Source organism: Thunnus albacares, chromosome 12 (assembly GCF_914725855.1).
Source record: "Thunnus albacares chromosome 12, fThuAlb1.1, whole genome shotgun sequence".
NCBI lineage: Eukaryota > Metazoa > Chordata > Actinopteri > Scombriformes > Scombridae > Thunnus > Thunnus albacares.
In genome coordinates this window covers 3,571,016-3,584,584 of record NC_058117.1, presented here as the reverse complement: position 1 = coordinate 3,584,584, position 13,569 = coordinate 3,571,016, and the positions used below count along the sequence as shown (strand labels likewise).

The 13,569-nt window shown below is 40.0% G+C and overlaps 1 protein-coding gene across 1 annotated transcript; it reads right to left on the bottom strand.

Moving 5' to 3' along the window:
• Positions 1-806: 806 nt before the first annotated feature.
• Positions 807-13,164, bottom strand: LOC122993214 (major facilitator superfamily domain-containing protein 12-like). Its single transcript, XM_044367177.1, has 11 exons — positions 12,318-13,164; positions 11,928-12,047; positions 9,423-9,633; positions 9,184-9,313; positions 7,452-7,691; positions 7,160-7,252; positions 6,991-7,083; positions 5,527-5,697; positions 5,344-5,438; positions 3,193-3,323; positions 807-2,679 (listed from the first exon to the last, which is right to left on the bottom strand). Exons 1-11 carry the CDS (start codon positions 12,463-12,465, stop codon positions 2,636-2,638), a joined length of 1,476 nt encoding a protein of 491 aa, XP_044223112.1. The 5' UTR covers positions 12,466-13,164; the 3' UTR covers positions 807-2,635.
• Positions 13,165-13,569: the final 405 nt, after the last annotated feature.

Genomic DNA, 13,569 nt, shown 5'->3' with positions numbered 1-13,569 from the left:
CTATATAATAGATACTGATGAAAAATGATGGTAGAGAAACTATTTTTAGTGGTGCATTAGTGTAACATTTAAGGGGCCTTGTGCAGCGTTGTAAACAAACAAAAGGTATGTTTACACTGTGTTACTCACTAAAACGTCTTGAATGCATTTCATTCCCCATGAAACATTTTCTAGCTTGCACTCTTCTTCTCTGCCTTTTGTTGATGTGAATCAAGTAAACAGTAAAGTCTGTTTAAGTCTTACAACAAGCTGCTTACAGTTGCATTTGAAAACCAACATTACAATAATGCTCTTTAACATTCATATCTTTTAAGCTTTTTAGACAAAACGGGTTCAATGTTGCAGTCAAACATTTTCAGGAATTTCACTCTCTAACACAGTGACTAGAGTTTGTCTATATGATGAGTTGTGAACAGCTCAACCAGAGTGATGCTCGTCTCTCAGAGTGATGAGATGATTTTATTAGTTTGAAGATGTGAAGTTGTAAATCTCTCCAGCATTAGAGCCAAGATTTGAGAAAAGAAAGACAAACATATTTGTTGAGATTGACAGTCAGGTCATTCTTGACCTTGGAAACAGCAAATGACAGACAGTCACATTCACAGGGTCCCTTTAGTAGCTGCTCCAGAGCTTTCAATTGTCTCACATCTTCCTCAACAGGAGTTTGTCAAATTGTGATTATTTTCAGAGCACTTTACGGACTTCTCATCCATGTTTGTTTTAAACCTTTTTAAATGTTGGAACAGATATTCTGACACGTCATGATCATAAGAGCTGAAGTCAAACACAGACACGGTTCCACTTGCACCTTATTAAACGTGTTTACTGAGAGTCCCTTTATAAAACACATGTAATCATGGGTAAAGTCATCTTGTCTGGCAAACAAAGACATACAAAAGTAACATTAGTTATAACTGAGATGAAGGATTATTACTGCTGGCCTGGTTCCCTTTTCTTATACACATATTATATGTTTGATCCCTTTAAACTCTTTTAATAGCAAATACAATCCTGCTATTCAAGTTTCTTTTGATAAAAATAAAAATATTTAATAAAAAATATTTCTTGTCTCAATATTCCTTTTGGTCTTTTGATTATAAAGAAGTAAAAACAATGTACAAAGAAGAATGTTTAAAATAGAAATATCTCATAATAATAAGCTGTTCAATGAGCAAGAGACACAAAAAATAATTAGAGTGCTTCGTCAAAATGATCTACACAAGTTCAAATGAGCCTCAGCAGCATGTTCAACACTGTCAACTGGGAATCCTGAAAGGAAGTGCATGATGTCAGCTGACATGACAGCCGGTGAAGTAAGAATCTTTCACTCAGCACAGGACAAATCTTCCAGGTGATTGGTGCCGCTGCACTAACGTGGTAGGTGATGATTGAAGTGTTGTGTGTGCGTAGCAGCGAAGCCTTGATGTGTGGATTCTAGTCAGTCAGTCTGACTTGTCAATGTAGTGGTCGATCAATCTGTCATCAAAGTGTTGAAAATCTTCCTTATCTTCTTCCATGATAACTCACCAGCTGATGTTGCCAGATGCTGACAGGACATCAGCTGTTATTATAGTAGATTTTTAAATCGATCCAGCGTCTTCTTTGGCTTTTCTGAGTTGCACCACAGGAAATACGCCAAATATCTAGTTCCCTTAGTCATCCTTCTCTTTTAGCTCTGACGTCCCTTAGTGAATGTCCTGCAGCAGCAGGAAGCTTCATCAGTAATTCACACTATTGTGAGGTAAGAACTCTACATATCTATATGTTTCCAGTCTTTCCTCTCATGCTCTGTATTGTCTAATACAGCAGACATGTGATAAATGTAGTTTAACTGAAAGCTATTTTGACCTGGACCTTGTTTTGTCATCATTTTCCAAAGTTCAGTATATATTTTTGATCAACATTCCCTTTAACTGCTTCACTGCATATAGAGCTCATTCTTATTTGCCAAAATGAGATTAAAAAAGTACTTTTTGTTTGTTTGTTTTTTAAATTAAATGGGTGCAGAGAACCAGATATTGTCCCTTTTATTCCACACATTCTTCTTTCTTGTCAAAACCTGGTGCCTACATTACCCACAATGCAACCAGGTCATGTACAGTTCGATCAGAGATTTGGGTGTGTGTTTCTCTTTAATGAAGTGAAACTGGCTTTATCTGTCTGTTCTCTTGCTCTGTGGTGGATATTTGGGAAACGACCCGTTGTTGAAGCCTGGCGCCAGGACACGTACCATTATACTTTAATACAAATAAGATAAGGACTATTGATTATTAACAACTATCAATCAAATCAAAAGATTCTAAATGTGCATCCTGAGTCATTGTGGATGATGAGAAAACAAGGTCTCGGTTGGAAATGACTGCAATTGTCAGTGAAGTGTGAAAATAAAATCTCCCTCCTGAGCTCATTTAGTTCCCTGCTCACTCCTACAGCACCGTCAGACGTTCTACATCCGCCGTATTAAGTGCACCAGTTCAGTAGTGCAGCCAGTCAGGAATTCCCCCTGGAGCTTTTCCCCTGAAAAAACTAAAAACGAACCTTAAAAACAAACAAAAGTGAAAGCTCCTCCTGTCCAGAGTTTGTGATTTTGCTGCTGCTGGGGTGTCAGTTGTAGGGATGGTGAGGGAGGAGGCTGTTAGTTGATCCTGGCTGCATCATCAGAGACCACAGACAGACCACCTACACACACACACACACACACACACACACACACACACACACACACACACACACACACACACACACACACACACACACATACAGAGAGAGAAAAGAAGTAGTTAAAGCAGTGACATAAAGGAAAATAATCACTTTCATCATTTGTTAGACAGGATGCTGTTGCTGACTCTTTAATGTCCAACGGTTCAGAAGCACAGCGTTAAGTCAGGACTCTTTCAGACCTGCATCCCCTCATGTTAATCTGATGCCACTTTAACACGCAACATTTCCTTTAACACTTCCAACAAGTCTGTAGTGAAAGCTGTCAGATTAACGTGAAGGCTGCAGAGAGAAATGTGTCTCGTTTCACCTTCTTCCATCACTGGGATACATTTATTGAATTCATTTAATATCAAAATCGGTGATAAACTAGGAAACACTGTGAAAGATACAATTTGAAGTTTTTGAAGAGATTGAGCTTATCATATCAGATCAATCGATATAAACTATATTTATTTATATTCATAGACTCACGTGGTCTGATCCTGATTGGCCAGATGAGAATGGAGCAGAGTGCCAGAGCTGCGACAACGGCCACGCCTCCCGTCACTATGACCATGACGTAATGATAAAACCACACACAGGCCGGACAACACTGCACAGTGCTGAGAGAGAGAAAGAGAGAGAGAGAGAGAGAGAGAGAGAGAGAGAGAATATGAAACACTGAAACTAATGACCTTATTCAAAATCTGTCTCTTTTTGATATCATCTCTTTATTTGACATTCAACTCTTGACATTTAAATGTCACAATGTGTCTCAACTCATCATGTCTAACAAGTATTGCTGAATATCAAAGTATCTTATTCCTCTTGATGTCCAAAAATGATTTAAAAAACACATCATTGAGTCACAAGGCTGTATTTTCGTGGAGGCAAGCAGCGCTCTGACTGTTTGGTATTTTCCTGACCTAGAAACTTGTTTTTCATGTCTGTGTGGTATTTTGGAGACCAGCACAGAGTGCAGGGTACACAGGTGGGAGGTTCATTCAAATGAAGCAGAGTGCAGACAGTTATTTGGTTGACATTTGTTCTTAGACGTCGCCTTGAAAACAGACGTCTCAGAACAACGTCTGTTTGTGGTGCAGCATGAATCTGCTGTTGCTTTGGTGATTTTATCAACAAGATCAAACTAAATACTCGCTGCAGACATTGCGCAATAACAGATCAATGCTTAAAATATAAATGATTGATCTCAATTAAACACTGTCTAACCAAAATCAGCACGGAAAGTAACGTTTCATGTGGTTAAAACGGGAAAGTCAGTAAATCTGCAGTGCTGTCCGCAGCTGCTTTATGCTGTATGAAAAGCTTCTCCTTCACTTCATTAAATCCCTGAAACATGTGAAGGCAGCAGGACTGATACGTTGATAAATCTGCAGACTCTGATGAATGTCACACCAGAGCGCAGTGCCGTTATACACCTTCATTAAACCATCTGATGACACCAGGCTGCTACAGTAGAACCCCACACACACACTTCTACACACATCAGACTGGTTGCTTGTAAATCTGTTTTTTATGAAGGAGACGTCGGTTTAGCAGCTCATCAGCCTCTTTTCCAACTCTCTTTTTAGCAGAAGTAATGTCTCATGTTTTATCCTTGAAACACATTGAGATGAAATAGCATCAGTCCAATATAATCATAGAAATGGCTTCACCAAATCAATGTATTTTTTATTTCAATCGTTATTATAGTAATTAACTGATGAAAACAACTACTCCATCTGTATTTGGCTGCAGATTTGCAGTGACGTGTGTTCATGTTACTCTCTGAACCATCCGGGCATTTCCTGAAGAAAAGCTTTCCGTTTGCTGAGCTGTCGTTATCACGTTTAACTGTGATTGGCACAACTCTTTCAGAGCTATGAGAGCAGTGATGTGACTGGCTGAGAGAATTTGTAATAATTACCACATCTGCTGATCTATATTCACTTTCATTAAGCTCTTTTGCACACTGCACTGTTGCACATATATCAACCAAAGTAGCAGGTGTGCCCGGAGACGCCCACACTGTCTTTGCACTTGCACAGTTAAAACAGGGCCCGCAATGCTGCACTGGGTGAAATTTTCCTTTATCAATATGAACACACCCACTGTAGTTTATTTTATCTCAGTCCCACACACGCCGTCCTGCTGCAATAAATACTCAGTAGAGGATCAAATGAGGATTAATCCGCTGCTGAAGATAGTCCCCAAAAAATGCATTATTTCCTCCTGTTTGAGCTAAAAACTACAGTTCCCAGCTGGAGATTACTGAACCAATGGTGTTGACCATAAGATAACAAACACTGTTGATTTTGGTCTTTTCATAGGATTTGTTGAAGAATATTATGGTTTAACACCAGCCTTATGTTTTAAAAATGAGTGATCAAAATGAAAACACATCTATATCTTATATCCTACATTTCCCATCATGCAACTCAACAGCATCTTTTACTAGATCCTCCCTGCCTGCAGAATGAATGAAGAATCATTGACCCAGTCTTCTTACTTAACTAGGAAAGAAGTCAGTAATTATCATATAAACTGTGTGTATTACCTTAAATGACTTACTTGAGTGTGAGTGTGTGAGTGTGAGTGTGAGAGTGTGTGTGTGTGTGTGTGTGTGTGTGTGTGTGCACTAACTGGCAAGGATGCAGGGCCTGAATGACCATGACAGCCACTCCATTAGCCACTTTATCAGTGAAACTCATGGCTCCGTAGACAAACGCTCCACTTTGCTGTGAGAGAGAGAAGAAGACAAAGAACGCCATCAGCGAGGTCACATCGCACCTCCCTCTCTGTTTCACACACTCGCACTCATCTCACCGTCTCATTGGCGATGAGCTCAGCGGTCATGGCGAGCGATATGACCAGGATAGTGGCAGACCCCGCCCCCAGCAGGACAGCCGCCCCGTATACCCGCTGGCCCATACTGTCGTCTAGCAGCACCCAGTAGGAGAAGGCCATGATCAGCAGCAGGCCCATGAAGTAGGTGAGCTGGACCAATCAGAGGAGAGTACAGGATGAGTGGGATGTTGGTTCAAATGAAATGAAGTTGAAGACTTTAATACTTCCTCTTCTAATCAGATATATAGATACATGGTCAGGTCAAGTTCATATCAGATCCTGCTGTTCAACACAGTATTAGTATTTATTACTTAACATTTATGGAAACGCTAGAATCTGACAAGCAGTCAGCACTTGATTGAGGTTGTGGTTAGTGATAGTGTGAACTACACTATACTGAGAGAGGTTTCTAGTATTTTGTACAGCGATGTTTTTATACGGGTGGATCAAATATTAGAGAGGACTTCAGCTGTTGACACTTTGAACATTTGGCTGTTTTTACTCTTTTATTACAGTATACTGGCTGAGTCACTGTACATACATTTATTATAATCAGACTAAGTGAGGCTACTGAGAAATACCACCAGTTTAGATGTGAGTGGAACGATGGTATACTTGTTCTTAAGTTTCAAAATGTACTTAAAGTATCAAAAGTAAAAGTAGGAAACTCATAATTCAGATAAATGTGAGTGTTATACTATTATATATTAGATTACTGGATTATTATTACTGGTCATTTAACGGGGACGCAGCATTTTACTGCTGTTAGTCAACTTCTGTATGTTAGATAACTTCATCTGTCACATTGCATCATATGTCAGGTATTCACCGTGTACTGTATTTTGTAAGTGAAATTTTACTACTTTTTAACTATGTTTTTAATGACTGTTTTTCTTTTTCTCATTTTCATCTGGAATGAACATGTTTAGACTTTTTTGCAACCAGGTAACCCGTCATGCTTTGGATGACATGAACAAGAGCTGCAGTGTTTCTGTATTTCTTTACATTTTGGTGAATCTACAACATGGAAGTGGGTTACCAGCAGTTCCTCTTTGTGCTGTAACAACAATGTACAAACAAAAATCACTGGACTACCTTGACACTAGACAATAGAGAACACTTAAACATGATGATTATGAAGAAAAATCGGAGACTTTCAGGATCCCTTTTTCTATGATTTCTGAGCAGAATTATAGACGTTTATCATCAATGGACATCAGAGGTGCCATCATCACTGGGAAGAGTAGCTTGTTCTACATATCAGGTAGAAATGATAAGATAGAGACTACTAGTCAACTTGATTGTAATCTGATTGTTCACAATAATTCAAGGTTAAAGGTCAAAGAAGCATCATGATCAGACTGAAATGGCATTTTCTTTTCCCTGGAAAAACAAATGCAGATGTGTGCGGTGATGCAGACTGAGGTAAAAGATCCTACTTACAGATTTTCCAAAGCGTTTACTGACAGGCTTCATTATGAAGGAGGACAGGAAGCCGCTCACGTACATCACTAGTGGAATAGTCGCTATGAACTTCTGTTGGAGGGAGAACGGGAAACAGAATGACAAATGTGACATTGATAAATAACGACTGTGATGAGTTTTGTGTTACCTTAGGAAGCCCAAGAGTGTTGATGAGATACATTGCGATGTAGGTCTGGGACAGGTTGACTATTAACCTGGTGGACATGTAGAGTAAGGCCACCTACAGACACACAGTGACACAGAGATCTGTCAGCAGCCAGTGAAAACTTTGATCTACATCTTAGCTTCATGATATCTGACGGAACACAACATGTGGCAACTATCAAGTTGTTGTAATAGGAAACATTTCTCTCTCAATCTGTCAGTGAAGCTGAAGCTTTAGTTTATTCTGATATTAAGAGAGAAAGATCTGGTTTAACCTGGTAGAAAGAGGGCTGCTGCAGCCAACACTTCCACTGCAGAGGGGATGAGGAGGTCTTGGCGCGAGGAAGCAGGGGCCTCCTCTCCCCATCCTCCTCTTCCTCCTCTGTCCTGTTCCTCCTGCTACTCCCCTCCTCTCCTCCAGTCTCCTCTCTTGCTCCAGGCCTCTTCTCTGAAGTGCCCAGGTGGAAGAAAAGGGAGAAGAGAGCGCCGATGCCCAGTACGATCAACGCCAGATTCTGTGATCACACACAACACAATCAAACAAAAACACAAAGTGCCATTTAAAACAAGTAAAATAAAGTCACAATCTGAGTCTCCTAACAGAAGACTGTTCCTGCCTTTAACATGCAGAGTCACAAAGTGTAACTACAGCATCCCAAATAGAGCGTAGCTTTGGTTACAGAAGTAGAGGGAGAACAGAGAAGTTCAGAGAAGCTCTTCAACCAAATTACTTTTTTTTAAATTTAAAATTGACAATATGTGAATGCAATATGTGAAAAAAAATGATTTTTTGGAAATTGCAGTATTATTAAGAGTTCACTGATTTAGCATCGTACTCATATGATCCAACACTGTCTGAATCACAACAGACAATTAAAAATAAATGATTTCTATATGTTTTATTTTCTATAATTTCTATTTCTATAATATTAATTATTACACAGATTCTTCTTGCCAAGACCTGCTGCCTACATTACCCACAATGCAACTCAACCATTGACAGTTTGGAGGGAAATTCTGGTAAGTTATGCTAGTAGCAGCTAATGTAGCCTGGAGCTGCTAGCCTCCAGCAGAGATGAGGAGCTACAAAGGTCTGCTAACCTCACAACCCCAGAGAGTGTTTTCATTTTCAAACTTGTAGTCTTCAGACCCAACTGATGCTGACTCAACATCACTTGATGTCACTTGATGTCACATGTTCCTCATATATTGGTTTAATAAAGCAATTAAATAGGTTGTGTTCAGTTGGTCATATTATGGGTATATTTACATGCACACATGATGACTTCACTGTAAATCCTTTGAGAAAAGTAACACCTTTTTAAAGCAGTTTACATGACTGTATAATAATCCTGTTCCCATATGAAATGAAACATGTGAGTGTGAATATGTAGAGAAAATTGTGTTTTTGGAGTTTTGCTTTAAGGAAAAATGTTCTGATGATGTCAGAGTGCTGCAGATGACGACACATATCATTCCTGCTTCCTGAAGGAACTTCAACCTTCTACAAGTAGTTGTGGATAAGAATCAAACATGAATCTATTTCAGCACAGAGTCTACTATAATGACATTAAAAACACATTTTTGATTTTCATATAAATGTGTACTAGCTGAAATAAAACAAGCAAAATAAAAACATTTTGCAAGCGAGGGGTGTGGTCAGACATTTGAGATTGTGTCTCCAGGGGGAGCTGTGTGAAATCTGATGAACTGCCTCAAGTGATGTCACTTGTCACTAGGAAGAATAATGTGTGTAATAAGAGGACTCTTTTAAAATGCTGATTCATTCAGATAAAGGTTAATAATTCTCAAGTCCAGCCAGTGTTTTTGCCCCCTGTGTGTCCATGACTCATGTGACTTTTCAGCTAAATCCCATCTGCAATGCAAACACACGTAATGTTGGGTTTAAAAGTACAGGTACAGTGTGTTTAGTGGTTCTGTTCACCGTATGATAGAAATGTATCATTAAGTGTCACGTGTTAGCTGATATGACGTCCTCTTCCTCACCCTGAAGACAGGAATATCTACTGGTCCCAGTTCATCGCTTAACGGGTCACCGTCCTCTCCGGCTTGTGCGTGGAACAGCAGGTAAGCCACTGCATACACTGTGATGTTGGCTATCACTGTGAAGGCATACCTACACACACACACACACACAGAGGAGAGACAACATGTTCAGGATCCATGGATTACTTTGCTCTGTGTGTGTGTGTGTGTGTGTGTGTGTGTGTGTGTATAAAACGTACCTGTATGCAGTGAGCTCTACTTTATCGTGCTCACATGTGACCAGCTCTGGAATGAGGGACAGGTGGGAGATCTGAGTGGCGGCCCAGCCGAACTGAAAGATGATGATGAACGGGATGAAGTAGGTCAAACTGGCCCACTGGGGGGTGAGGGAGTCACAGCCCAGACACTGGTTGAAGATGAAGGCGAAGGACAGCACCACGCTTAGTGTCCCTGGATAACACAGACACAGGAAAGTGAAAACTGAAACTTCGGAGTAACACATCCATTACACTATTTCTGGGAAGTGAAGTCCACGAGAGTCCTCAAACTTGCAAAACTGGCAAAACACTGCATTCCAAAGTAAAGTTCCCTTGTGCAAACATAATTATATGAAGACTTCAGTATTAACTGTACTCACAGATTTTTACATACATGCAGTGTTTTATAAAACAAAACCTTTCAAACTTCTTTTTTAATACAATGTGGCGCAAAGTTAAAACCTGTTAAATGAGATTTACGTAGACTTTTGCAAAGCAACTGAAGTCATCATTTTCCATTTTTAATACTCTCAGAGATTAAAACATTTTTTTACTTATGGGGCCATTTAGTCTTTATTTGACAGCAAAACAAAGGTCGTCTGTGGCAACTTTTGCACCTAAATTTGTTACATTACATATATGAATCATTTTATGGCTTCAGTGCAGTAAGTTTGAATTTTACTTCCATGGCTCTGTGGATGACAATGTTGGTCTGTTGTCCATCACTTTGGTCCAGACTGAAATATCTCAACAGCTGGATTGCTATGAAATTTCATACAGACATTCATGGTCCTCAGAGGATGAATCCTGCTGCCTTTTTTCCTCTAGCATCATCAGCAGGAATAACATCTGGACAACAGTTTGATGGATTGTCATGATTTTAACAACAGGAGACATTCAACTTTGGTGATCCTCTGACTTTCCCTGTAACGCCACTATGAGGTTGACCTTTGAGTTCTTAGTGCACACATTCATGGTCCCCAGAGGATGACATGTAATAACTCTTATCTCCTGATTTTCCATCTAGCGTCATCGCCTGGTCAACGTTTCCTTTTGTCCGACATTTTGATTAATGACCAAATACTTGTGAAGCTAATGACATTCCCATCAGCCTCAGCGCTACTTTGTGTTTAGTGCTAATTGGCAAATGGGTCACGCTTCGGCAACACAGTGAAGATGTTAAACATTAGACCTGTTAAACATCAACATGCTAGCATCATCAACGTGAGCATGTTAGCATGCTGATGTCAGCATTTAGCTGGAGTGCAGCCTCACGGAGCTGCTAGCATGGCTGTTAAAAGCTTGTTAGGAGGGTGAAATTATTGAAACCACGGTGAAGAAACAGGAATATAAAAGCTTCGGCCCAACCCAACATGACCTTGTCGACAGTTTATAATTGACTCTGTCTGCATGTGACACCTACTTGTACTTGTCAAGTCATTCAAGCATTGACAATCACTTTGCATGTCTCATTGACTGTCTTGTAAAACATGACCTGAACATTAACTGGATCAATAAAATAAATACCAAGTGTCCAGCATGGGAACATAGTCCAAACAACAGTGACATAAAAAGTTACATATATTGTCTTTATGAGAGGATGTACTGACAAAACCAATCAGAACCAGCTTCAGTCCAGTTAGTTTCCATTCAGTGTTAGTTTGTATTGGCTCACAATCATGTGTTCTAGAAATGTTATGAGCACATAATATGTATCAATAGTTCAGACTCTCATCATTTTGGTCACTGTGATGATGGCAGAGAATAGGGCTGTAACTAACAATGATTTTCTTCATTGATTCATCTGTCAATTATTATATCAATTAATCAATTAGTTGTTTTGTCCATAAAATGTCAGAAAATGGTGAAAAATGTTGATAAGTGTTTCCCAAAGCACAAGATGACGTCCTCAAATGTTTTCCTTTTGTCCACAACCCAAAAGATATTCAGTTTACTGTCATAAAGGACTGAAGAAACCAGAAAATATTCACATTTGAGAAGCTGGCCTTTTTTTCCTCAAAAAATGACTTAAAACAATTATCAAAATAGTTGCTGAATAATTCAATAGTTGGCGACAAATCAATTAATCGATTAATCGTTGCAGCTCTAACAGAGAATACACTGAAACCGTAAAAATATCAGTCTCTCTATCTTTATGGTAGTCTAGCAGTCTAACTACATCATAAAGTCTTGAACACTTTGTGGCCGAAACTCATCAGAAGGGTGTCACAACAATTCACACCACATCTCTCACATTTTTAACGAGACATTTTTCACACATCAATTTATAAAATAAACTACATTTGACCTGTTTGAGCTGCGTAAACCTCCTGCTGGGAACTGGAACTGAAACTATGTGTAATCCAGCTGTATGAGGATTAGAGATGCTCTGAATTGACACTGAGTGTGAACTTCCAAGAATAATCTTGAATCTTGGTGATGTCAGACCAAGTGGTTGAATCTAATCAGACTGATTGACTGACTCACCGACTAAATGCCAGGTCTTCCTCTTGCCGTAGTTTCCACAGCCAGGGGCTCGGTCAGACTCGTAGCCAATAAGAGGTGTACAGATACCATCAGCTATCTGCCCGACCAGCAGCAGCACACCTATAGTACAGGTAAACAGTCACTACTCAGTAATACACTGGAGATGAGGGAGCACATGTAGACATTCATTGTATGAATTCATTATAAAGATCCCAGAAAATGCACAAACAATTAAAAACACAATATCCCTCTGACATAGTCTCAGAAACCTGAACATTATAAGCTTTATTACAGAGATTTATTACAGTTATTGAATAGGGCTGCATGTATAGATGGATAGATGGATAGACAGACAGACAGACAGATAGATAGACAGATAGACAGACTAACCTGCATTTGTGTTTTGGAAGCCCAGCACTGAATGGTAGAACACCAGCAGGTATGTGAACCACATTGAGGCACACAGGTCGTTCAGAAAGTGTCCCACCGCATAGCTGAGCTTCTTGAGGGCCGGCAGAGACCTCTCAGTGTCCGACATTATGACGACAAAAAACGCGCAAAACTACGATCGCAACACGCACTTTGTTCAGCTATGTTAACACGGATTAGTTGCCTTAATGACCTCGAACTTTTTCAGACTTTAGGAGGAGTTGACTGGTAAATGACGGCTGTTTCGGTTCCCTTTTTTCACATGCTATTTTCCTCTATCTGTAAACGTTTGTCTCTTCAGCAAATTATACCACCCGCAGCAGCAACGACACAGAGATATTCCCTTCAATCTCAGTCAGTTTCCTCTTGTAATCAGGTGACAGTGTAGAGAAGCCAGGAGGAGCATGTGAACAGGAATGAAAACCGAAACAGAGCAGCACCAGTGGATAAAACCGGCTTTTCATCACCCTCAACTAGCATCACATGTAAACACCTGCTTATCTGTAAAAATTATGAAACGTGAGCGGGATTCTCGACCTCAGCCTACCGCCGGGTGTAATCGAGTAAATTACGCTGTTGAAAAACAATGAAAACGATCAGAATGCCATTAAAATGACCTCAAAACGAGACACAAACCCCCGAAGAGCCTGTTGTTCTTCTTCTTTTCACTCCATGGCAGCTGTGCGGGAGGTCAAACCCGCAGCGGAGCGGAAAACACCGGGCGGCGGCATTATCGCCGACATTCACAGACAAACGCAACCCACATCTGGCGATAAACATACAAACAGATGTTCATAACAACACAGACCGCCGATGATGACGTAAGCGTAAAAAAAACCTGGAGGAGTGGACCAATAGGAAACCCTTCTTGCTCCACTCAGCCAATAGCGTGAGCCGCGACGGCAGACTGACAGCCAAAGAGTGACTATGTAGTAAAGCGAAGAAATGAGAGAGATATCCCCAACTCACTTCCGCTGTTGCACAATAAACCAAAGATGTCATATGTCATTTAAAATCTATAAATCACAGCCACGTTGGCCACTAGCGGACATTTTTTGTGCATATTTTGCTATTTAGGTGAACTATAATAATCGTCATTGTTAAAATACAAAAAAAGGTTTACATGTGACAGCATGTAGGGCTCTGACGTCACATTCACAGCCTTGCTATGTGCTGAGATGCACGTCAACAAAGCATTTAATATGTTTCTCAG

What these genes read in the sequence shown, in the direction of transcription:
- LOC122993214 (XM_044367177.1), bottom strand. Translation starts at nt 12,465, where the DNA reads ATGTCGGACACTGAGAGGTCTCTGCCGGCCCTCAAGAAGCTCAGCTAT. An exon ending in CTTCCAAAACACAAATGCAG is followed by an intron (nt 12,048 to 12,317) that starts GTTAGTCTGTCT and finishes CCTGTACTATAG; the next exon opens with GTGTGCTGCTGCTGGTCGGG. An exon ending in TAGATATTCCTGTCTTCAGG is followed by an intron (nt 7,692 to 9,183) that starts GTGAGGAAGAGG and finishes GTGTGATCACAG; the next exon opens with AATCTGGCGTTGATCGTACT.